Source organism: Bombina bombina, chromosome 1, assembly GCF_027579735.1.
Source record: "Bombina bombina isolate aBomBom1 chromosome 1, aBomBom1.pri, whole genome shotgun sequence".
NCBI classification, from domain to species: domain Eukaryota; kingdom Metazoa; phylum Chordata; class Amphibia; order Anura; family Bombinatoridae; genus Bombina; species Bombina bombina.
In genome coordinates, this window is record NC_069499.1 from 1,330,872,536 (window position 1) to 1,330,898,214 (window position 25,679).

The following is a 25,679-nucleotide window of genomic DNA, read 5'->3' on the forward strand; positions in this document are numbered from 1 at the left end:
CCTCAGAGTTCCATCGTTCAAAATGGAAACTATTTGGACCATCCTACCTATGATCCAGGAGGGTCAGTACATGACCACAGTGGATTTGAAGGATGCTTACCTTCACATACCGATTCACAAAGATCATCATCGGTTCCTAAGGTTTGCCTTTCTAGACAGGCATTACCAATTTGTGGCTCTTCCCTTCAGGTTAGCTACAGCTCCAAGAATCTTTACAAAGGTTCTGGGATCTCTTCTGGCGGTCCTAAGACCGCGAGGTATAGCAGTGGCCCCTTATCTGGACGACATCCTGATACAGGCGTCAAGCTTTCAGATTGCCAAGTCACATACGGACATAGTTCTGGCATTTCTCAGGTCACATGGGTGGAAGGTGAACGAGGAAAAGAGTTCTCTATCCCCACTCACAAGAGTCTCCTTCCTAGGGACTCTGATAGATTCTGTAGAAATGAAGATTTACCTGACAGAATCCAGGTTATCAAAGCTTCTAAAATCTTGCCGTGTTCTTCATTCTATTCCGCGCCCTTCGGTGGCTCAGTGTATGGAAGTAATCGGCTGATGGTAGCGGCGATAGACATAGTGCCATTTGCGCGCCTACATCTCAGACCGCTGCAACTATGCATGCTCAGTCAGTGGAATGGGGATTACACAGATTTGTCCCCTCTGCTAAATCTGGATCAAGAGACCAGAGATTCTCTTCTCTGGTGGCTATCTCAGGTCCATCTGTCCAAAGGTATGACCTTTCGCAGGCCAGATTGGACAATTGTAACAACAGATGCCAGCTTTCTAGGTTGGGGTGCAGTCTGGAATTCCCTGAAGGCTCAGGGATCGTGGACTCAGGAGGAGAAACTCCTCCCAATAAATATTCTGGAGTTAAGAGCAATATTCAATGCTCTTCTAGCTTGGCCCCAGTTAGCAACACTGAGGTTCATCAGATTTCAGTCGGACAACATCACAACTGTGGCTTACATCAACCATCAAGGGGGAACCAGGGGTTCCCTTGCGATGTTAGAAGTCTCCAAGATAATTCGCTGGGCAGAGACTCACTTTTGCCACCTATCAGCAATCCATATCCCAGGTGTAGAGAACTGGGAGGCGGATTTTCTAAGTCGTCAGACTTTTCATCCGGGGGAGTGGGAACTCCATCCGGAGGTGTTTGCTCAATTGGTTCATCGTTGGGGCAAACCAGAACTGGATCTTATAGCGTCTCGCCAGAACGCTAAACTTCCTTGTTACGGATCCAGGTCCAGGGACCCAGAAGCGGCGCTGATAGATGCTCTAGCAGCGCCTTGGTTCTTCAACCTGGCTTATGTGTTTCCACCGTTTCCTCTGCTCCCTCGACTGATTGCCAAAATCAAACAGGAGAGAGCATCAGTGATCTTGATAGCGCCTGCGTGGCCACGCAGGACATGGTATGCAGACCTAGTGGATATGTCATCCTTTCCACCATGGACCCTGCCTCTGAGACAAGACCTTCTACTACAAGGTCCTTTCAATCATCCGAATCTAATTTCTCTGAGATTGACTGCATGGAGATTGAACGCTTGATTTTATCAAAGCGTGGCTTCTCCGAGTCAGTCATTGATACCCTAATACACGCACGAAACCCTGTCACCAGGAAAATCTACCATAAGATATGGCGTAAATACCTTTATTGGTGTGAATCCAAGAATTACTCATGGGGTAAGGTTAGGATTCCTAGGATATTGTCCTTTCTCCAAGAGGGTTTGGAAAAAGGATTATCAGCTAGTTCTTTAAAGGGACAGATTTCTGCTCTGTCTATTCTTTTGCACAAGCGTCTGGCAGAAGTTCCAGACGTTCAGGCTTTTTGTCAGGCTTTGGTTAGAATTAAGCCTGTGTTTAAACCTGTTGCTCCCCCATGATGCTTAAACTTGGTTCTTAAAGTTCTTCAAGGGGTTCCATTTGAACCCCTTCATTCCATTGATATCAAACTTTTATCTCGGAAAGTTCTGTTTTTGATGGCTATTTCCTCGGCTCGTAGAGTCTCTGAGTTATCTGCTTTACAATGTGATTCTCCTTATCTGATTTTCCATTCAGATGAAGTAGTTCTGCGTACAAAACCTGGGTTTTTACCTAAGGTAGTTTCTAAGAATATCAATCAAGAGATTGTTGTTCCATCATTGTGTCCTAATCCTTCTTCAAAGAAGGAACGTCTTTTACATAATCTGGACGTGGTCCGTGCTTTGAAGTTTTACTTACAAGCTACTAAAGATTTTCGTCAAACATCTACCCTGTTTGTTGTTTACTCTGGACAGAGGAGAGGTCAAAAGGCTTCGGCAACCTCTCTTTCTTTTTGGCTTCGGAGCGTAATACGCTTAGCCTATGAGACTTCTGGACAGCAGCCCCCTGAAAGGATTACAGCTCATTCTACTAGAGCTGTGGCTTCCACCTGGGCCTTTAAAAATGAGGCTTCTGTTGAACAGATTTGCAAGGCGGCGACTTGGTCTTCGCTTCATACCTTTTAAAAATTTTACAAATTTGATACTTTTGCTTCTTCGGAGGCTATTTTTGGTAGAAAGGTTCTACAGGCAGTGGTTCCTTCCATTTAAGTTCCTGCCTTGTCCCTCCCTTCATCCGTGTACTTTAGCTTTGGTATTGGTATCCCACAAGTAATGGATGATCCGGGGACTGTATACACCTTACAAGAGAAAACATAATTTATGCTTACCTGATAAATTTATTTCTCTTGTGGTGTATCCAGTCCACGGCCTGCCCTGTCCTTTTAAGGCAGGTCTAAATTTTAATTTAAACTACAGTCACCACTGCACCCTATGGTTTCTCCTTTCTCGGCTTGTTTCGGTCGAATGACTGGATATGGCAGTTAGGGGAGGAGCTATATAGCAGCTCTGCTGTGGGTGATCCTCTTGCAACTTCCTGTTGGGAAGGAGAATATCCCACAAGTAATGGATGATCCGTGGACTGGATACACCACAAGAGAAATAAATTTATCATGTAAGCATAAATTATGTTTTTGCAGATGTTCAGTGAAGTTTGGGGAACTAAAGCCCAGTTTCATAGTCATTATGATTGTAAAATAAATAAATGAGAAATCTAAAAAAGATTTGTCCGTATAATTTAAGTCTCCAGCTAGGTCTAAGAAATCTGTTGCGCAAGCTGTGTAGTACATTTTGACAGCTTTGTTACATAGTGTACTAGAAATAGAAAACTGTTGGTTTATTAGCTGTTTAAAAATGAAATTTAATGTGAAGTTCTGTTTAACTGTTATTTATTGACATTGTTAGGTTGCCGTTCTTAATTAATCTCTCAGGGATCGGGCGAATCATTTTGTAATAAACAAGCAGTTTGTGCTCATTAGGACTGAACATACTATAACCCTCTTGTCTTACTTACAGATGAGTTTAAAAATGACTATTAATGCTGTGGTTCCTCTTTCAGAAAATCCTCACAATGGTTCCAACAGAAGAGGAAAGGCAGAAAATTCAAGAGGCTCAGCTTGCCAACCCAGATGTGCCATTAGGGTCAGCTGAACAGTTCCTTCTCACCCTCTCATCCATTAGTGGGCTCACTGCAAGGCTGCAGCTCTGGGCGTTTAAACTAGACTATGAAAGCATGGAAAAGGTAACGCTAAGTAAAGTTAGATCATTTTGTTTGTCTACTCCCTAAACACCACATGTGCCCTTATGTTCCTTGTGAAACCACATTGAAGAAATCCTTATACATCTGTAGTCAAAACCCAAGTCTTCAATATGTCTGCTTCTTTTCACCTCCGTTTCCTCTGTCTGCCATGCTGTCATGGCATTTTGACTTTTGTTCACTAGTGTCTCCCTTGGCTTCAATACATAATGGCGCTGACAAATCGCTGTATCTCCCTCTATTAAAATAGGACATTTTTAAAACTGCAATATTGTCAGTCACTGTGTGTCATGTTGGCCTGCTTTAATATTTGAATAGAATTTCAATAATGGGAAAATTGATCAAGATAACAGACAGGCAAGTTATCAAATAGAGAATATTTCCACCTGCAAAGCAGCATCGCGTGGCAAAATTGAAGATTTCCCAGAAGCTCTCTTGATTTCCCACATCCAACTGCACAAGAGCAGTGTTGGTAATATATCCCATCACCTCTGAGGTTATGGCATAAGAAGCAGCTTCTGCTTCTTAAAGTATTGGTTGCAAGCACTGCCACCCTTCAAAAGCTGCAGCAGCTTAAAGGGACAGTTCACCCAAAAATGTTCTCCCCTTTAAATTATTCCCAATGATCCTTTTAACCTGCTAGAGTGTATTAAATTAGTTACAAGTAGCTCCTTTACTCCTATTTCAGCATTTTAAATAGCTGATTTAGCCTGTGGTATCGCCACCTATACTGAACAAATTAATACTGGAGTATATGCTATTGAATAGCCTAAGTATACACAGCCAGCAGAAGAGATTACACTCTCAGTGGGATGCAGGATAGTTAAGTAATAAAATGATAATTTTCCATTGTTCTCTCTATGTATTGAGCTTTGGTGTTCCAGCCAAATAAAAGATAAGGAAGCAAGTCTGTTTACACAAACTTAGAACATAATGAGATCTGGTATCACCTTTAAGTTCAACCCATTGTAATAGGCTGTGGTTTCAAAGCACAAAATCAGCTACTTCATATACACAAATAAACCTGAAAATTCAATTTCTCAAATATTTTATACACTGCAGTTGGTAAAACAATTCATTTAAAATACATTAATGGAAAATCAATTTTACTGTGTACTGTCCCTTTAATAAATCTTCCTTTAAGTATTGTACTGTCTCAAAGTAGATAGGAATCTGATTCCTAACAAACGGAGTAAAAAGGATTCAGTCCTCAGTTTGTATTGTGGTGTCACATTAGGACATACAGACATATATCTCAAATCACCTTGTTTAACTTGTCATATTGACGGTAAGAGACTACATTATATATCCTTTTTAATATTTTGCAACAATCATTTTCAATCAAATGCAAGAAAGACATCCCATTTGTTCTGAGTGTTCCAATGGACCTTGTAAGGAAGCAGATTAGCTGTTCTGGACTCTTGTGGGCTTACTACAGCAAAACAACACATGTTGTCAGGGAGTCTCGTAACAATGTAAATTATTAAGACCATCATCAGTTTTAAGGGATACTGAACCCAAATTTTATCTTTCATGATTCAGATAGAGCATGCGATTTTAAGCAACTTACTAATTTACTCCTATTATCAATTTTTATTCATTCTCTTGCTATTTTTATTTGAAAAGCAAGAATGTAAGTTTAGAAGCCGGCCCAGCTCATTGGTTGCCTGAAAGGGCATGTTGCCATGGCAGCAACCCAAACTATTTACATCTTTTTTGGCAAATACATCTTTTTTTGTTATGCTGTGAATTGTCAAAAGTATCTATGAATGCTACTTTATCAATTTGTCACCCTGTGCCTCAAAAGGTATATACATCTTGATGTCCTATATAGGTGCATACCTGGTGTAGAAACACTATAATTTTCAATTAATCTCTGGAAGCCAAGGGGTTAATACTGGACAGATCCAGTTGATCACAAGTATTTGTGTGTCTAATGATAGTTCTATCGTAATTTCAGTGTTTGTTTAATGAAACTGAAATGCGTTAAAAGCATTAGCCAACTTACCCATTAGAGTTAATGAGGAAAAACACAATGTGTTTAAGGCTTTTTAACAAGACATAAAGCATAAACTAGGAAACAATGAATTACAGCCGAGTTCACTAGGTTTGACAAACATTTTAATCCCACTGGCTTCTTCAAAGAAATTGAACAGAGAATGCAAACTATTTCTGAGTGTTTACATTTCTCTTAAACTCATAAAAGCTGGTGTTTGCCTTGAAACAAATCCAAAGGCACAAGGTGCCAGAATATAAGGCAAAAATCATTTATACATAAACTAAATACTGATAAGTCATTGTATCATTTTCTGCTCATACTGTTTGCTATATATTCTCCATAAAAAATGTGTTCATAGGGCTATTATAAATATGCTAGATTGTCTAAAATAGTGGGTGAACTTTTACTTACAGTAGTTAGCTGCTGTAAGTAAGAATTATTTTCTGCAGTCAAGAAATACATGTATGTATGTATGTATTGGGTACTTGTAAAGCGCGGCTAATCACCCGTAAGGGTCTCAAGGCGCTGCTCATTTTATGGACCTCGCCGGGGATCGAACCTGCAACCCTTGGGTTGCTAAAGAGCTCAGCCACATATTGGCAAGAGTCCATGAGGCCCACCCTTTTTTTGGTGGTTTTGATTTTTGTATAAAAAGCACAATTTTATTTCCAGTTCCTTTTTTTGACATAATCCTTTTGTATAATAAAGTGTGAAGCTGAAGCCTCTATTACTAGTATGTGTTTCTATATACATATGTGTATATATATATATATATATGTTTGTGTGTGTATATATATATATATATATATATATATATGTATGTATATATATATATATATATATATATATATATGTGTGTATATATATTTTTTTTGCTTGTTTGGATCTATGACTACTGCCTCTCGGCAGTTTAAAGATAATACCTGTCCTGATGAAGGCCCAACTGAGGGCCGAAATGTCGACCATGTATTAATGTTCTAGGAATAAAGAAAATATTTGTCTCTATACAAACCCTGAGAGTGCCCTTCTTCTACATTGTTCTTTAACTATCTCTTATAAGGATTGCACCCAGGTTGTGGCTGCTCCACCTGGTTGGAGTGCTGGGCTATACGCTATTTTGACTTTTTATATATATATATATATATATATATATATATATATATATATATATATATATATATATATATAAATAACATTTATGTAAGAACTTACCTGATAAATTAATTTCTTTCATATCGGCAAGAGTCCATGAACTAGTGACGTATGGGATATACAATCCTACCAGGAGGGGCAAAGTTTCCCAATCCTCAAAATGCCTATAAATACACCCCTCACCATACCCACAATTCAGTTTAACGACTAGCCAAGTAGTGGGGTGATAGAAAAAGGAGTAAAAAGTGTGAAAAAAAAGGAACTGGAAATAAAATTGTGCTTTTTATACAAAAATCATAACCACCAAAAAAAGGGTGGGCCCCATGGACTCTTGCCAATATGAAAGAAATGGATTTATCAGGTAAGTTCTTACATAAATTATGTTTTCTTTCATGTAATTGGCATGAGCTAGTGACGTATGGGATAGTAATATCCCAAGATGTGGTAATCCACAGAAGAGTCACTAGAGAGGGAGGGATAAAAATAAAAAACATAAATTATGTAAGAACTTACTTGATAAATTCATTTCTTGGAAATAATTGTGCTTTATACAAAAAAATCATAACCACCATAAAAAGGGTGGGCCTCATGGACTCTTGCCAATATGAAAGAAATGGATTTATCAGGTAAGTTCTTACATAAATTATGTTTTCTTTCATGTAATTGGCAAGAGTCCATGAGCTAGTGAGGTATGAGATATCAATACCCAAGATGTGGAACTCCACACAAGAGTCACTAGAGAGGGAGGGATAAAAATAAACAACAGCCAAATGCTGGAAAAATAATCCACAACCCAAAATATAAGTTATTCTCATGAAGAAAAGAAAAACTTAAAACATCAGCAGAAGAATCAAACTGAAACAGCTGCCTGAAGAACTTTTCTACCAAAAACTGCTTCAGAAGAAGCAAATACATCAAAACGGTAAAATTTAGTAAATGTATGCAAAGAGGACCAAGTCGCTGCTTTGCAAATCTGATCAACTGACGCTTCATTCTTAAAAGCCCACGAAGTGGAGACTGATCTAGTAGAATGAGCTGTAATTCTCTGAGGCGGGGCTTGACCCGACTCCAAATAAGCTTGATGAATCAAAAGCTTAAACCAAGAGGCCAAGGAAATAGCAGAGGCCTTCTGACCTTTCCTAGGACCAGAAAATATAATAAATAGACTAGGTCTTCCTGAAATATTTAGTAGCTTCAACATAATATTTCAAAGCTCTCACCACATCCAAAGAATGTAAGGATCTTTCCAAAGGATTCTTAGGATTAGGACACAAGGAAGGGACAACAATTTCTCTACTAATGTTGTTAGAATTCACAACCTTAGGTAAAAATTCAAATGAAGTGCGCAAAACCGCCTTATCCTGAGGAAAAATCAGAAAAGGAGATTCACAAGAAAGAGCAGAGAGCTCAGAAACTCTTGTAGCAGAAGAGATAGCCAAAAGGAACAACACTTTCCAAGAAAGTAGTTTAATATCCAAAGAATGCATAGGCTCAAAAGGAGGAGCCTGTAACGCCTTCAAAACCATATTAAGACTCCAAGGAGGAGAAATTGATTTAATGACAGGCTTAATACGAACTAAAGCCTGTACAAAACAGTGAATATCAGGAAGATTAGCAATATTTCTGTGAAATAAAACAGAGCAGAGGTTGTCCCTTCAAGGAACTTGCAGATAACCCCCTATCCAAACCATCCTGAAGACTGAAATTTTTTTTGGCGCCAACCATGTCCGGAAATGACACACTCGCGTCACTAACGACGCAACCCTGTGTGAAACCTCTGCGTCAATTACGACGCCGGAAATGACGAACTTGCGTCAACGGACGTGCCTTTCGCGCCAAAAAATTATCGGGCCAAGAATAACGCAATAAAGTGTAGCATTTGGCGCACCCGCGAGCCTAAGTCAGCCCGCACTTTGAAACAAAGTAGTTAATTGAAAAAAGGACTAAACCCCAGGTAAGAAAAATATTTCTTAATATTAACTTTCCCCAAATATGAAACTGACAATCTGCAAAAGGAAATACATGAACCTGACTCATGGCAAATATAAGTACAATACATATATTTAGAACTTTATATAAATGCATAAAGTGCCAAACCATAGCTGAGGTGTCTTAAGAAATAAAAACATACTTACCAAAAGACACCCATCCACATATAGCAGATAGCCAAACCAGTACTGAAACAGTTATCAGTAGAGGTAATGGTATATGAGAGTATATCATCGATCTGAAAAGGGAGGTAGGAGATGAATCTCTACGACCGATAACAGAGAACCTATGAAAAAGACCCCCATTAGGGAAATCATTGTATTCAATAAGTGATACTCCCTTCACGTCCCTCTGACATTCGCTGTACTCTGAGAGGAATCGGGCTTCAACAATGCTGAGAAGCGCATATCAACGTAGAAATCTTAGCACAAACTTACTTCACAACCTCCATAGGAGGCAAAGTTTGTAAAACTGAATTGTGGGTGTATTTATAGGCATTTTGAGGTTTGGGAAACTTTGCCCCTCCTGGTAGGATTGTATATCCCATACGTTACTTGCTCATGGACTCTTGCCAATTACATGAAAGAAACAGCCATTTTCCGCTGAAAAAATTAAATCCACATCCAAAAAAAATAAGTTTTCCTCATAATTGAAAAGAAAAAAACTTAAAACATAAGCAGAAGAATCAAACTGAAACAGCTGCCTGAAGAACTTGTCTACCAAAAACTGCTTCCGAAGAGGCAAATACATCAAAACGGTAGAATTTAGTAAATGTATGCAAAGAAGACTAACTTGCTGTTTTGCAAATCTGATCAACTGAAGCTTCATTCTTAAAAGCCCATGAAGTGGAAACTGATCTAGTAGAATGAGCTGTGATTCTCTGAGGCGGGGCCTGACCCGACTCCAAATTAGCCTGATGAATCAAAAGCTTTAACCAGGATGCCAAGGAAATGGCAGGAGCTTTCTGAGCTTTCATAGGACCAGAAAAGACAACAAATAGACAAGAAGTCTTCCTGAAATCTTTAGTAGCTTCAACTTAATTATTCAAAGCTCTTTCAACATCCAGATAATGTAAGAATCTCTCCAAAGAATTCTTAGGATTAGGACACAAAAAGGAACAACAATTTCCCTATTAATGTTGTTAGAATTCCCAACTTTAGGTAAAAATTTAAATGAAGTCCACAAAACCGCCTTATCCTGATGGAAACTCAGAAAAGGAAACTCACAAGAAAGAGCAGATAATTTGGAAACTCTTCTAGTAGAAGAGATAGCAAAAAGGAACAACACTTTCCAAGAAAGTAATGTAATATACAAAGAATGCATAGGTTCAAAAGGAGGAGCCTGTAAAGCCTTCAAAACCAAATTAAGACTCCAAGGAGGAGAGATTGATTTAATGACAGGCTTGATACGGACCAAAGCCTGCACAAAACAGTAAATATCAGGAATCTTGGCAATCTTTCTGTGAAATAAAACTGAAAGAGCAGAGATTTGTCCCTTCAAGGAACTTGCAGGCAAACCTTTATCCAAACCATCCTGAAGAAACTGTAAAATTCTAGGAATTCTAAAAGAATGCCAGGAGAATTTATGAGAAGAACACCATGAAATATAAGACTTCCAAACTCAATAATAAATCTTCCTAGAAACAGATTTCCGAGCCTGTAACATAGTATCAATCACTGAGTCAGAGAAACCTCTATGACTAAGCACTAGGCGTTCAATCTCCATACCTTCAAATTTAACGATTTGAGATCCTGATGGAAAAACTGTCCTTGAGACAGAAGGTCTGGTCTTAAAAGAAGTGGCCAAGGTTGGCAACTGGACATCCGGACAAGATCCATATACCAGAACCTGTGAGGCCATGCTGGTGCTACCAGAAACACAAACAATTGTTCCATGATGATCTTGGAGATCACTCTTGGAAGAACTAGAGGCGGGAAGATATAAGCAGGTTGATAAAACCAAGGAACTGCTAACACATCCACCGACTCTGCCTGAGGATCCCTGGACCTGGACAAGTACCTGGGAAGTTTTTTGTTTAGATGGAAAGCCATTAGATCTATTTCTGGAAGACCCCACATCTAAACAATCTGAAAAAACACATCTGGATGGAGAGACCACTCCCCTGGATGTAAAGTCTGACGGCTGATATAATACGCTTACCAATTGTCTACACCTAGGATATGTACCACAGAAATTAGACAAGAGCTGGATCCAAGATACTTCTTTCATAGCTAGGGGACTGTGAGCCCCACCCTGATGATTGACATATGCCACAGTTGTGATATTGTCTGTCTGAAAACAAATGAATGGTTATATCTTCAACAGAGGCCAAACCTAAAGAGCCCTGAAAATAGCACGGAGTTCTAAAATATTGATTGGTAACCTCGCCTCTTGAGATTTCCAAACCCCTTGTGCTGTCAGAGATCCCCAGACAGCTTTCCAAACTGAAATACTTACATCTGTTGTGATCACAGCCCAGGTTGGACGAACAAAAGAGGCCCCTTGAACTATGCAATGGTGATCTAACCACCAAGTCAGAGAGAGTCGAACATTGGGATTTAAGGATATTAATTGTGATATCCTTGTATAATCCCTGCACCATTGATTCAGCATACAAAGCTGGAGAGGTCTCATATGAAAACGAGCAAAGGGGATCGCGTCCGATGCTGCAGTCATGAGACCTAAAACTTCCATGCACATAGCCACTGAAGGGAATGATTGAGACTGAAGGTTTCTACTTTCGACAACCTGAAACCAATTTAATTCATCTCTTATCTGTTAGAGACAGAGTCATGGACACTGAATCTATCAGGAAACCTAAAAAGGTGACCTTTGTCTGAGGAATCAAGGAACTTTTTGGTAAATTGATCCTCCAACCATGTCTTTGAAGAAACAACACTAGTTGATTCGTGTGAGATTCGGCAGAATGTAAAGACTGAGCTAGTACCAAGATAGCGTCCAAATAAGGAAACACTGCAATACCCTGTTCTCTGATTACAGAGAGTAGGGCACTGAGAACCTTTGAAAAAATCCTTGGAGCTGTCGCTAGGCCAAATGGAAGAGCGACAAATTGGTAATGCTTGTCTAGAAAAGAGAATCTCAGAAACCGATAGTGGTCTGGATGAATCGGAATATGAAGATATGCATCCTGTAAGTCTATCGTGGACATATAATGACCATGCTGAACAAAAGGCAGAATAGTCCTTATAGTCACCATTTTGAAAGTTGGCACTCTTACAAAACGATTCAAAATTTTCAGATCCAGAACTGGCCTGAATGAATTTTCTTTTTTTGGGACAATGAATAGATTTGAATAAAACCCCAGACCCTGTTCCTGAAACGGAACTGGTATGATTACCCCTGAAAGCTCTAGATCTGAGCCTTCACTGGATTTGCTGGAACGTGTGAGAGAAAAAATCTTCTCACAGGAGGTCTTACTCTGAAACCTATTCGATACCCTTGAGAGACAATAATCTGAATCCATTGATTTTGTACAGAATTTGCCCAAATGTTTTGGAAAAAATGTAATATTCCCCCCACCAGCTGAGCTGGAATGAGGGCCGCACCTTCGTGCGGTCTTGAGGGCTGGCTTTGGCTTCTTAAAAGGCTTGGATTTAATCGAACTTGTAGAAGGTTTCCAATTGGAACCAGATTCTTTGGGGGAAGGATTGGCTTTGGTAGAACTGTTATCAGGCAGCAGGGTTCCAACAGTGGTTTATGAGACAGGATCAGATTGAGACATCATGCAAATGTAAGAGAAAAAAACAACATATAAAGCTAAATTATCAATTTCCTTATATGGCAGTTTCAGGAATGGGAAAAAAACCCAAACAGCATAGCCATCTGAGCATAAAAAAGGCAAGAGGCATATAGGAAGTGGGGTTTAAATAATTAAATTATTTGGCGCCAAGTATGACGTGCAACGCAAAATGAACCATAGCTGAGAGTGTCTTAAGTAATGAAAACCTACTTACCCAAAGACACCCATCCACATATAGCAGAATGCTAAACCAGTACTGAAACAGTATCAGTAGAGGTAATGGAATATGAGAGTATATCGTCGATCTGAAAAGGGAGGTAGGAGATGAATCTCTACGACTGATAGCAGAGAACCTTTGAAAAAATTTCCCGTGAGGAAAATCATAGAATCAGTAGGTGATACTCTCTTCACATCCCTCTGACAAACACTGTACTCTGAGAGGAATTGGGTTTCAAAATGGTTAGAAGCGCATATCACAGAAGAAAACCAAGCACAAACTTACTTCACCACCTCCATAGGAGGCAAAGTTTGTAAAACTGAATTGTTGGTGTGGTGAGGGGTGTATTTATAGGCATTTTGAGGTTTGGGAAACTTTTCCCCTCCTGGGTGGATTGTATATCCCATACGTCACTAGCTTATGGACTCTTGCCAATTGCATGAAATTAAAAAAAAATATATATATATACACACACATATATACATACAGTCTGTCCTGTGATGGTTATGAATCACTGCACTAACCCTAGCTAAGCTTATAAGCCGTGTGAACAGCGATTCTTTGGCATAAAGGGAATCTGCTGAAAGCAGACTTGAAGTAAAAAGGTGTGTCATTGTGAACCTAATTTGCATATCTTACCCAGAATCCTTTGCTGCATTGGAAACACTAATTCAGAGGTTTTCTGTGGGAAAAACAAGCCTTCTGGCCTGTCCAGATTTGTTAATGAACTACACAATGAGTTATTTTCCCTATATTTTGTGCGTAGTGGAGGATTATAAACTCACCTTTTACCTCCCCCTAATTTTAAATGTTGTTGTATGTGTGTGTATATATATATATATATATATATGTATGTATGTGTGTATGTGTATATATATATATATATATATATATATATGTATGTGTATGTATATATATATATATATATATATATATATATGTGTATGTATATATATATATATATAGAGTATATCCAAAATACAATAGCTCTAACACAACGTTGCTTGTGTATAATTGTAAATAAGCGGCAGGCAAAAGAGGAGAAAAATAGTAAGAAAAAAGCAAAAACTAAGCATCTGTCGCATAACTCCAGTCAGCAGTGGAAAAGAAACAGTGTCTTTAACAGCCTGCCCTGTTCAGAGCTCCTACCTTGAAGCAGTGGGATTTAAGTGTTTTGCCTATCACGGTACACGGAGCGGGCTCACCTCCCCAGAGTCCAGATGATCACTGGTCCCTCTGGAATGGCACAATGCCACCTCTAGACTCCTTCCCCTACAAGCCAATGTGGTAGACCTTTAGGCTGAAACAATCCTTCATTGTATTGTATTGTGGTGTATTGGATTAACACCTACCTCCCTATTATTAGTAATCCTTATTATGCATTGTTTTACATAGAATAATGTTTAGTCTGTTATTTATGTAGCATCTTATATATAGTATGGCCATTATGTTACTGACAGGTATATTTTCTATCTTGCGTTGAAAAAGACGTGTTACCTGGAGGACGGACAATATTTGACACATCTTTTTGTAGTGTCTGCTCAATGCAATTTCACTTGTTATACCTTGTTTACTGTTCCAATATTTGCCTGCCTTTATTTTTAGGACAACTGACACACTTAGGCTATATCACAATTTGTTTAATATGGATTATCTGTATTTACACATCCCCCCAGGGTTAGGATACCGCTTCTGAATCCATTTTATAGTTTCATAATCCCTTGCTTTACAAGATGTTATCGCCATGTTACACTTTTTATGTACTGTGTTTTTAACGTATCACTTAGTATGTTGCACACAACAGCTTTGCCGAGTAGCTTGCCGGTTACCATAGTGATCAATGACGTGGAGCGTCACCACGTAATCACTGAGACTTCCAGTTATTTGCTAGCAGCGCCGCGGGTGGGGATGTTGGGTTTATTTAAGTTTGGAAAGTCACTTGGTTTGTATGCTCATTGGTTTGAGGACGAGGGAGACCTCGAAACGTCACCTGATTAAAGAAGTTATTTCTGTAATCCAAGACTTGCTGAGTGCCTTTCTTTCTGGACTATATATTTTTATATATATATATATATATATGTGTGTGTGTATGTATATATGTGTGTATATATATATATATATATATATAGTGTGTGTGTGTGTTTCCTATATAACACCAGAAGGTTGCATGGCACTGAGCATGGGATATGCACATGGACTGCACAACATATTATTACTGTACTAGAAATTACAAACTAAAGGAATATGTTGTGTGTGAAGACTAGACAAGGTTGGTAGTAGAGTTAGATGGGTCAGGTATTTAGAAATAAGAGTAGAGATATGGGGAGCTGAAGGGACCTTTAATTCATTAGACCATATGTATTTTTTACTATACTGACTTCACCAAGCAATAATTTACCTATGTGTTAACCAATTTTTGCTATTTAGCTAGAGTCGGTAATGCAAGAAATACATGCTGTCAACAGAGGATGAACAAAATGTGAACAAAATAAGTCGTGCAGCGTCTGGTAGGGAGTAAAGGAGGTGCCAACATTTACTTGTATAGTGAGTACTAGAACAGCACTATTAAAACATTGCTGCATTTATAATGTCTGCACCAGTTTGTCACCGGTCATAGTAGCACAAATAGCTGCGGTTGGATTACTTTTACGGTTAATCCATTGGATGCCACAGAGAGCTGAAACTCAGGGATTCTTAGCTGAAACAGTGAAATATTTAGAATGTTGACTCTTCCCTATGTTCTCTCATCCATGGAATCTAACTGTAACCCTATCTGTGACACATTTGTGCTATTTTGAATGGTGCCCATAGCAAAAGAATACCAGATGCTAATTAGGAGAATGTTGCAACACTGAAGTCTGGATATAATAATAGTGAATGAGGAGTTTCACTGTATTGTTGCTGAGGAACAGCCACAGTTTATTAGTATTCCATAAATAGTATTTCTAAATTGAATTAGGTTCTAGAAGCTGTTCATACAGCTGCACCATACACTGCTGACTTGATGATAACTGTATTACCCAATATAAAATAACTAAAGTATTCCAGGTCGGTTCCTTCAGTTTGCTGGAGATCACATGTTTTACTTTAGTGCAAGGTTTGCGCAAGTTTTGGATTGTTGCCTGCAGGATTTTCATTGGTGATAATGGCGCAGATTAAATAACTGATTTGTGAAACTACACTCTCGCTGAAATAACTCGCTGCCACCTCAAAATTTGTATATTGCGTAAATTCAAAGAGATTTGTAACGTCCCCTCATCACAGCCATAAGTTGCAAGATCTGATTCGTTATAATCACGTCTTTCAACTGTTAACTTGTCAGCGCAGTACAAGTTCCATTGTCAAAGCTAACGCAATCATCAAAACGCCTTGACAATCTGATTAAAGAAAAAATACCCTCTATAAAATAGTCCACTCTAGCACAAAGGACAAGAAAACCTTGTCCGCTTTAAAACCGCACGACTCAACCGCCAGATAGAGTTGCCACCTTTAGTTTAGGCCAAACCAGAACACTCTTGCGCCGCTTACAGCTCTCAGCAAACGTCAAAATAGAGATCTATATTTAGAGTTGCACAAATATTTTTTACAATTAATCGTTAGGAAAGGTACAATTGAATGCAACAACATTACACAAAAAGCTCAACAAATGCAGGACAAAGCCAAAACCTGCACATCATAATACAGAGGAGTTTTGTACTTATAGGAGGTTCTCTTCTAGCTTTAAGACATCACTAAGCACTTTACATTTGAGTATTCAGTAGTGCTAATTTGCACTACCATTTACATTCTCACAACCAATCTTACCATTTTTATGAGTACCATGCCAGGAACAAAAATAAGAAGGGTTCCGATATTTTTACTCAACTTTCAATTAATGTCGCTCTTACTTTGAACTGTTAAGCCACCATGCCAGGAACACAGCAATATTGGGTACAGATACAGAATGATCCCATACTAACTGGATGCATTGGACCACTGAATTATAAAAGTTATAGAGGGCTAGTTACTGCCAGCGTCCTGGGTGACAGTGCACAGTTATAGCTGCCACTAATAGCCACTGATTGTAAAGATAGCACACTCTAAAGATCAGTAACCACAACAGCACAAAGTGCAGCCCTCCCTCAGAGCACCTACACTCCTTAAACCAGCTGTCTATCTTTTTGCGCTCCAGCAGCTTTTTTCCATAGTACTACAATGCCTTCTCCTGAGGGTCCGCCATAATGAGAAGCCACTGTGTATAGTGAAAGATGGGAAGGACCATGGCTGCTAAGGGAGGACTGAGTATCAAGTGAGTGGCCTTGCCCCACGCATAGTCAATCACAGTGTAGGTATAAAGTGAAAGGACCAAAGCATAGCACCACCTCAGGCTGTGCCTTAAGACCATTCTAGTTGAGGATAGTATACAAGTAAATGAAAATAAAGGCTCAATATTGTTATACAGAAGAAGGAATGTCAGTAGCATTATCTCAAAATGATAGCCAGGAGAGATGTGCAGTGATCCAGTAAACCCGGACATTCCCATGTCTGGTCCTGTGTAAACCGGGCACACAAACCGAAACCCGCACTGTCTGGGTCAATCCCAAACAGGTGGCAACCCTACCACCTGATGAAATACGTCACAAGGACGATAGTCATCCCGTGTGCTTGATCTAGGTTTAAGTAAAAAAAAAAAGTTACAAATTCCTAGTTGCAGTTATAATGATTGATTTTCCATTTTGCTGATGGTTCTTGTTTATGTTTGAGATATCATCATGTATTGCGGCACATGAACACCCACTAACAAAGCGCTAGAAAAGAAAGGTGAGCAAGTGTCTATGAATATGGATATTTTAAATGTTATTGATGTACCAAACATTTAATTTCTCTTAGACTCCAATGGAAATAAATGTAACATTTTAAAAGCGAGTCTTAACACATTGGCTGCCAGAGATTATTAAAAACAAAATACAAAGAGGAAAAGGCGCTCCAATGGTACAATAACAAGTTCCAAAGTAAACAGAAGCAACTCTCTACAATAAGAAGTCTAATTACAAGTGAAGGAAATTCAAATAGTGCATGAAAAATTGCCTTTGATGCACTTTTTAAGTGTGTGCTTCCCTTGTGATCGTCCAAACTATTGGCTGGGAGTCATATTGTATACGTAAAAAAAAAATTATACCTCAAGTTAAGATTAGGTGCTAATCAAATTTGTAGTTAAATTTCTGTAAGAAATTAGATTAATTTAATTTAACAGTATATATGATTCATTTTTTTTATAATGTAAAAGTAAATTATAGAAAGTATTCGTGCTCAGAGGGCCACACTCATGCACACTTTTATATCAGATTCTACATGCACAATTGAAACAAAACTTGAGCATACATATGTCATGAATTATTACATTCACTATTTATTTATTAACCATTCTATATGTTAAAGCTTAGTGTAGTGATTATAAAATTATATTAATTATAAACCAATGGTATTTATTCAAATATAAATGCAATTTAATATTAAATCAATAATATTATTAATTATCAAATAATAATCATTGATGCATACAATGGTCATGGTGTTGAAATATAATATCACTTCTTATATTGGCATGTGGGTTTACTCATTGATAACAAAAGCCTTACCCATGTATAATAATCTGTTTAGAGAGTAAAAAGTCTAGATTTATTTTGCCATACTGTTGTGAAGAAGATTTCAAGGTTGTCTTCTTTCTCTGTGATAAATTGATTTAGTACTCACCCTTGTTAGCTGATAAACCCAGCTGTGGACCTTTTGAATTGCCCAGTATTTACTCTTTATGATGTGATACCCCAATAGGCTAAGACTGTCAGGCCCATTTATCAAAGGGCTTGCGGAGCTGATCCGACACTGCGGATCAGGTCCGCAAGACCTCGCTAAATGCGGAGAGCAATACGCTCTCCGCATTTAACATTGCACCAGCAGCTCACAAGAGCTGCTGGTGCAATGCCGCCCCCTGCTGACTCGCGGCCAATCGGCCGCCAGCAGGGAGCTGTCAATCAACCCGATCGTATTCGATCGGGTTGATGTCCGGCGATTCCTGTCCGCCTGTTCAGAGCAGGGACAGGGTTATGGAGCAGCGGTCTTTAGACCGCTGCTTCATAACTTGTGTTTCTGGCGAGTCTGAAGACTCGCCAGAAACACGGCCCTTCAAGCTCCGTACGGAGCTTGATAAATGGGCCTGTGTAAATCATATGTATGTACACAAGCCTATGTAAAAATAGTGTGGGTAAAAAAAAAAAAGACAAATTGACTTTATGTCTCTGTCAGGAGTCTATTCCTGCGGAGAACGTTTTGCATTGTTTGGAGTCTTGTGGTAAACAAATATATATTCAAATTATTCTGTGATTATATAAATATATATTTCTTATAAAAATAAATACATTGCACTAATTTCTCTTGCACTGTATGCTTACAATAGCATTATATAATTGGTCGTTATCTAAATTGATAAATTATGCAGGCCGTATTTACTGTAAAATTATTTTTTACTTAATGTGTTTCCATTGACTTGTTATGCTGCAGGATATAAAACACATGGGAAATTTTTCATTTAAGTTTATTTCTTTATGTTTATTTTCTATATGGGAAATTTCTCCTTCACATTTATAGTTTATTTTTGTATAGGAAATAGCTGTTGAAAAGTGTGTCACGCCTTGTAACGATCGGTAATCTGGCTTCATATGGTAAGGGAACTCGATCAGTGCTCCCTAACCATATGAAGGCACATGCCTTCTTCCCCCAGCTGCAACTTAGGCAGCAGAGATCACAACATGCACCTCTGTGTTGGATGTAGGTACTACGTCAGTACAGTATGCTGGGCAGTGGTGCAGTACCTACATTCAGTTGGTGCAAGGAGTTAATAAATTTCCTAGGATTTAATGCAAATTACAATTAAACTTGATAACATTTATGACTAATTGTGCTAAACGGCTAATCCCTGCTAATTAGAAAAAAATATCTTTACCTTCAGTTTCTTTATGGAGAAAAAGAGTGTCCTTTCTACTACAACTAGAAGAGTTTTATTATGTGACGCCTATTATGCTATATGTTTCCTGTGGGGCAAGTACAGAAAGTTTATTTTCCTCTTTTTTAATGTAAGAAGCACATTAATTGCAAATAATTATCAATATTAATGGACTATATATCATTATATTGTAAAATATTAAATTCCGGAAAACTTAAAGGAAATATCTGATTCCTATATATATATATATACTCTTCTGATACAAGCTTGTGGAATCAAGTAATACACAATTTCCATTTTTGTTAATGTAAAATAGCATTAACATTTGTGCTACAGTTGGGGTACATAGAAAACAAGTGTATGCCTACAGGGGTACTTGCTACAAAAAGGTTGAGAAACACTCTAGACTAGCGCTTTGTGTATGTTCTGTTGCATTTGTTCCCTATACAATAAGCATATAGGTAGGGATCACTATTGTATCAACCCCTGAGTGATAAACACTATTTGTTGTACCGGTCTTGAAGAGATCTCAAAGCTATACAAAAGGTTCCATGTAATAAGGAGAGAAGTTGTTTTCTTCTATAAGATACGACAAGTCCACGTATTCATCCTTTACTTGTGGGATATTATCCTCCTGCTAACAGGAAGTGGCAAAGAGCACCACAGCAGAGCTGTCTATATAGCTCCTCCCTTGACTCCACTCCCCAGTCATTCTCTTTGCCTACTCTAAGTACTAGGAAGGGTAAAGTGAAAGAGGTGATAAAATGTTAGTTTTTACTTTCTTCAAGCAAGAGTTTTTTATTTTAAATGGTACCGGTGTGTTCTATTTTCCCTCAGGCAGCAGATGGATGAAGACTTCTGCTTGGAGGCTGATGATCTTAGCAGTTGTCACTAAGATCCAGAGCAGTTCCCACAGAATGGCTGAGGAGTACTTAAAAAACTTCAGTGTGAGAAACGTTTTTCATGCTATAAGCAGTGAGGTATGTTCAGTCATTTTTTTTCTGGAGATACTGTGATATTTCAGAATTGGCTGACAGTATCCCCATGAGGGAAAGGGTAAGCAGTAATCCTAAAATATATAGAGGGGTATTACTGAGCTTGCATATATGGGCTTAGAAAAAATGGTTGACACTGTTTTTGAATGTTTGTGGGCAAACGTTTACATAACTGGGAGTGCTGATAACGTTTTTAGGATGAGACGTTTTGCATGTTTATTGAGAGGGTACACATGGCTTTCTTTTTGGGTTTATGAACCCACATGGCTAGTTTTTAGACTGCTCTGGTGCGATTCATTTGGGCTGAGAGACATCGAGTGTGATGGGCGGGGCCTATTTTCACACCTCAGTTGCGCAGTTGTTTTTGTCAGGCAAGCTCCAACTCCGGTGGGCCCTTGTGAGCTGTATTGGGCCAAATCGAAGCTTTAACCCGGTTTTGCAGACCCCTGAGGGCAGGTAGGCGCCACAGCAGGGCTGTGGCGAGGTGCAGAGGGTGTTTTTTATGGATAAAAACGTTTTCTAATTATCCGTTTTTTCTAATAAGGGTTAAGTGTTCCTTTCCTTGTGGGTCAAACTTAGCTGCATAGTTAGGATGTTTCTGTCATAAAATTGGAACAATTTGATGTTTTTAAAGCAGTTTTGGAAACATTGTATGCTTTTTTTTCTCTTAAAGGCGCAGTACCGTTTTTTTCAGATTGTGTTTTGAAGCCTGTTTGTGGTCATTACTAGCCTGTTTAACATGTCTGACATTGAGGAAAGCCAATGTTCAATGTGTTTAGAAGCCATTGTGGAACCCCCACTTAAAATGTGTCCCTCATGCACTGAAAGGGCCTTAAATTGCAAAGAACATATTTTAGCTGATAAAAGTATGTCGCAGGATGATTCTCAGTCAGAAGAGAATCAGGTTATGCCATCAAATTCTCCCCAAGTGTCACAACCGTTAACGCCCGCACAAGCGACGCCAAGTACTAGTGCGTCTAATTCTTTCACCCTGCAAGATATAGCCGCAGGGGAAGCACAGTAGGTCCGGTGTGAGAGTAAATGCTGAGCCCTCTGACGCTTTATTAGCCATCTCCGATGTACCCTCACAAACTTCTGTGTTGGGGGTGAGGGAATTGCTGTCTGAGGGAGAGCTTTCTGATTCAGGAAAGATGTTCCCTCAAACAGACTCGGATATGACGGCTTTTAAGTTTAAGCTAGAACACCTCCGCTTGTTGCTCAGGGAGGTTTTAGCGACTCTGGATGATTGTGACCCTATTGTAATTCCACCAGAGAAATTGTGTAAAATGGATAGATATCTAGAGGTTCCTGCTTACACTAATGTTTTTCCGGTCCCTAAGAGGATTTCGGACATTGTTACTAAGGAGTGGGACAGACCAGGTATTCCGTTCTCTCCCCCTCCTACTTTTAAGAAAATGTTTCCCATATCAGACACCATTCGGGATTCGTGGCAGACGGTCCCTAAGGTGAAGGGAGCTATTTCTACCTTGGCTAAGCGTACAACTATACCTATTGAGGACAGTTGTGCTTTCAAAGATCCTATGGATAAAAAATTAGAGGGTCTTCTAAAGAAAATATTTATTCATCAGGGTTTTCTTCTGCAACCTATAGTGTTCATTGTTCCTGTAACTACTGCAGCTGCTTTTTGGTTCGAGGCTCTAGAGGAGGCTCTTAAGGTTGAGACCCCATTAGATGATATTCTGGATAGAATTAGGGCTCTCAAGCTAGCTAATTCAGATTACATTACAGATGCCGCTTTTCAACTGGCTAAATTAGCGGCAAAGAAGTCAGGTTTTGCCATTTTAGCTCGTAGAGCGTTATGGCTTAAGTCCTGGTCTGCTGATGTGTCATCAAAATCTAAGCTTTTAGCTATTCCTTTCAAGGGTAAGACCCTATTCGGGCCTGAACTGAAAGAGATCATTTCCGACATCACTGGAGGAAAAGGCCATGCCCTTCCTCAGGATAAGACAAATAAGATGAGGACCAAAAAAAATAATTTTCGTTCCTTTCGAAACTTCAAAGGTGGTCCCTCTGCCTCCTCCCCTGCTGCAAAGCAGGAGGGGAATTTTGCTCAATCCAAGTCAGTCTGGAGACCTAACCAGACCTGGAATAAGGGTAAACAGGCCAAAAAGCCCGCTGCTGCCACCAAGACAGCATGAAGGGGCAGCCCCCGATCCGGGACCGGATCTAGTAGGGGGCAGACTTTCTCTCTTTGCTCAGACTTGGACAAGAGACGTTCAGGACTCCTGGGCTTTAGAAATCGTGACCCAGGGGTAACTAGGATGAGTAGAAGTGAGATACTAAGGGGGAACACCAGGAAAAGGAATGGTTATGATTTAACTAGACCAACTCTGGTTACCACTTATAGCCCGCAGTTTAAGGACATTACCAGTATTGTCAGCAAACATCTACCTATACTGACAGCTGAGGACAGCTTAAGGGACTATGTGTCCAAAGGGTGCAATTTTGTCTCTAAGAGAGCATGCACAATTGGTAATTTAGTGGCACCAAGTGTACTAAGGGATAAAGAGAGGGCCAGCAGTAGTTGGCTAAGTGTGAAAGGGCATTTTAAATGCCACTTCTCTAAATGTATAGCCTGTAAGTACAGCAGAGTGACATCCACTTTCCAATCAGCAACTACTAATAGGATTTTCAATTTGTCAAATTGTACAAATTGTAGAACCCCTTTTGTAGTATACTTCGTAGATTGCTCCCAGTGTAACGGACAGTACATAGGGTGCACCACAAGGGAGGTGCGCTCCAGGATCAGAGAGCATCTAAATGATATCTCTCATGATAAAGACAGCTCAGGCCTCTCACAACACTTTATCTCTGTGCATGGGGGCGATGTTACGTCGCTCTCATGGCAGGTTATAGAATGTGTACGAACACCACCTAGAGGGGGGGACAGAGCAGCACGCCTAATGCTGCGTGAAGCCTTTTGGATCTTCAAAATGAAGACAAGAAGGCCACAGGGCTTCAATATAGAGGGGGATATAATAAATTTCTGGAAGAGATAGTAGTTTTCCCTATTCCTTTATCAAAATTATAGGGTCCCCTATTTGATCAGTACAGTAGTGATTGCCAACTCACACAATAAATACATATATATAAATATGGTGCATAAACATGAAATCTTAGGATATTAGATACCAGAAATGTATATATTGCTAGTCAAGAAGGATAATTGATTTAGAATTATATATTAGTTTAAATAGGACAAATAAGTATTCAACAATGGGCTAATTATTATTAGCTCTTATGTTTTTTCAATTATACACAAAATTCAGAACTAGCAGAGAAAGTATGCATAAGAGCACTATTTGTATATATCTATGTGTATTAAATAAATTCCTTTATTTAAACCAATTAATGGGGTAGAGCAGACACATAAATAACAAGCAACTGACCAACTAGGGGTTAATCTCATTAGACTGAGGCACCAATAGGAGATTACCATCAGATTTAAAAGGCAGGAAGGAAGGGTAACAGGTCATGTTCATGATTAAGGGACTAACCGAAACATGTAGGACAGACCAGTTCCTGAAAATGTTCTGCCTATTCTTTTGATTTTAACTTCACTGTTGCCTTTCAAGATGTTTTTATCTACACTTGGATATTAAAAATAGTATGCTTACTTTGGAGGATCGCAGTGTATTTCTTTTTGCTTGAATGTTCCAGGGGTATCTTCTAGACTTCAAAGATTCTCCTCCAAGGGGGAGATTTCATCTTTCACGGTTGTCTGTAAACCAGACAAAAAGAGAGGTGTTCTTACGCTGTGTAGAAGACCTATATACTATGGGGGTAATCTGCCCAGTTCCAAAAGCAGAACAGGGGCAGGGGTTTTACTCCAATCTGTTTGTGGTTCCCAAAAAAGAGGGAACCTTCAGACTAATTTTAGATCTCAAGATCCTAAACAAATTTCTCAGAGTCCCATCCTTCAAGATGGAGACCATTCGGACTATTTTACCAATGATCCAGGAGGGTCAATATATGACCACTGTGGATTTGAAGGATGCGTATCTTCACATTCCTATCCACAAAGATCATCACCAGTTCCTCAGGTTCACCTTCCTGGACAAGCATTACCAGTTTGTGACTCTTCCCTTCGGGTTGGCCACAGCTCCCAGAATTTTAAAAAAAATGCTAGGGTCCCTTCTGGCGGTTCTAAGGCCGCGGGGCATAGCAGTGGCGCCTTATCTGGACGATATCTTAATTCAGGCATCAACTTACCAACTAGCCAAATCTCACACAGACATCGTGTTGGCTTTTCTAAGATCTCACGGGTGGAAGGTGAACGTAAAAAAGAGTTCTCTTATCCCTCTCACAAGAGTTCCATTCCTGGTAAACATGAAAAATTTTCTGACGGAGGTCAGAAAATCAAAGATTTTAACCACCTGCCGAGCACTTCATTCCATTCCTCGGCCGTCAGTGGCTCAGTGTATGGAGGTAATTGGACTAATGGTAGCGGCAATGGACATAGTTCTGTTTGCTCGCTTGCATCTCAGACCACTGCAACTATGCATGCTCAAACAGTGGAATGGGGATTATGCAAATTTATCTCCTCAGATAAATCTGAATCAAGAGACCAGAGACTCTCTTCTTTGGTGGTTGTCACAGGATCATCTGTCCCAGGGAATGTGTTTCCGCAGGCCAGCATGGGTCATAGTGACGACGGACGCCAGCCTATTGGGGTGGGGTGCAGTCTGGAATTCCCTGAAAGCACAGGGTGTGTGGACTCAGGAGGAGGCTCTCCTTCCAATAAATATTCTAGAACTGAGAGCGATATTCAACGCGCTTCAGTCGTGGCCTCAGCTGGCTTCGGCCAGATTCATAAGATTCCAGTCGGACAATATCACGACTGTAGCATATATCAATCATCAAGAGGGAACAAAGAGTTCTCTAGCGATGATAGAGGTTTCCAAAATAATTCGATGGGCAGAGACTCACTCTTGCCATCTATCAGCAATCTATAT

At 39.3% G+C, this 25,679-nt stretch overlaps 1 protein-coding gene across 1 annotated transcript in view; it reads left to right on the forward strand.

Annotated features, from left to right (window-relative positions):
- Positions 1–25,679, forward strand: part of FHOD1 (formin homology 2 domain containing 1) — a 387,262-nt gene that overhangs the window by 299,361 nt on the left and 62,222 nt on the right. The window contains exon 18 of the mRNA XM_053719455.1: positions 3,415–3,597. Within this exon, the coding sequence (XP_053575430.1) occupies positions 3,415–3,597 (183 nt within the window). The remainder of the gene's footprint in view (positions 1–3,414; positions 3,598–25,679) is intronic.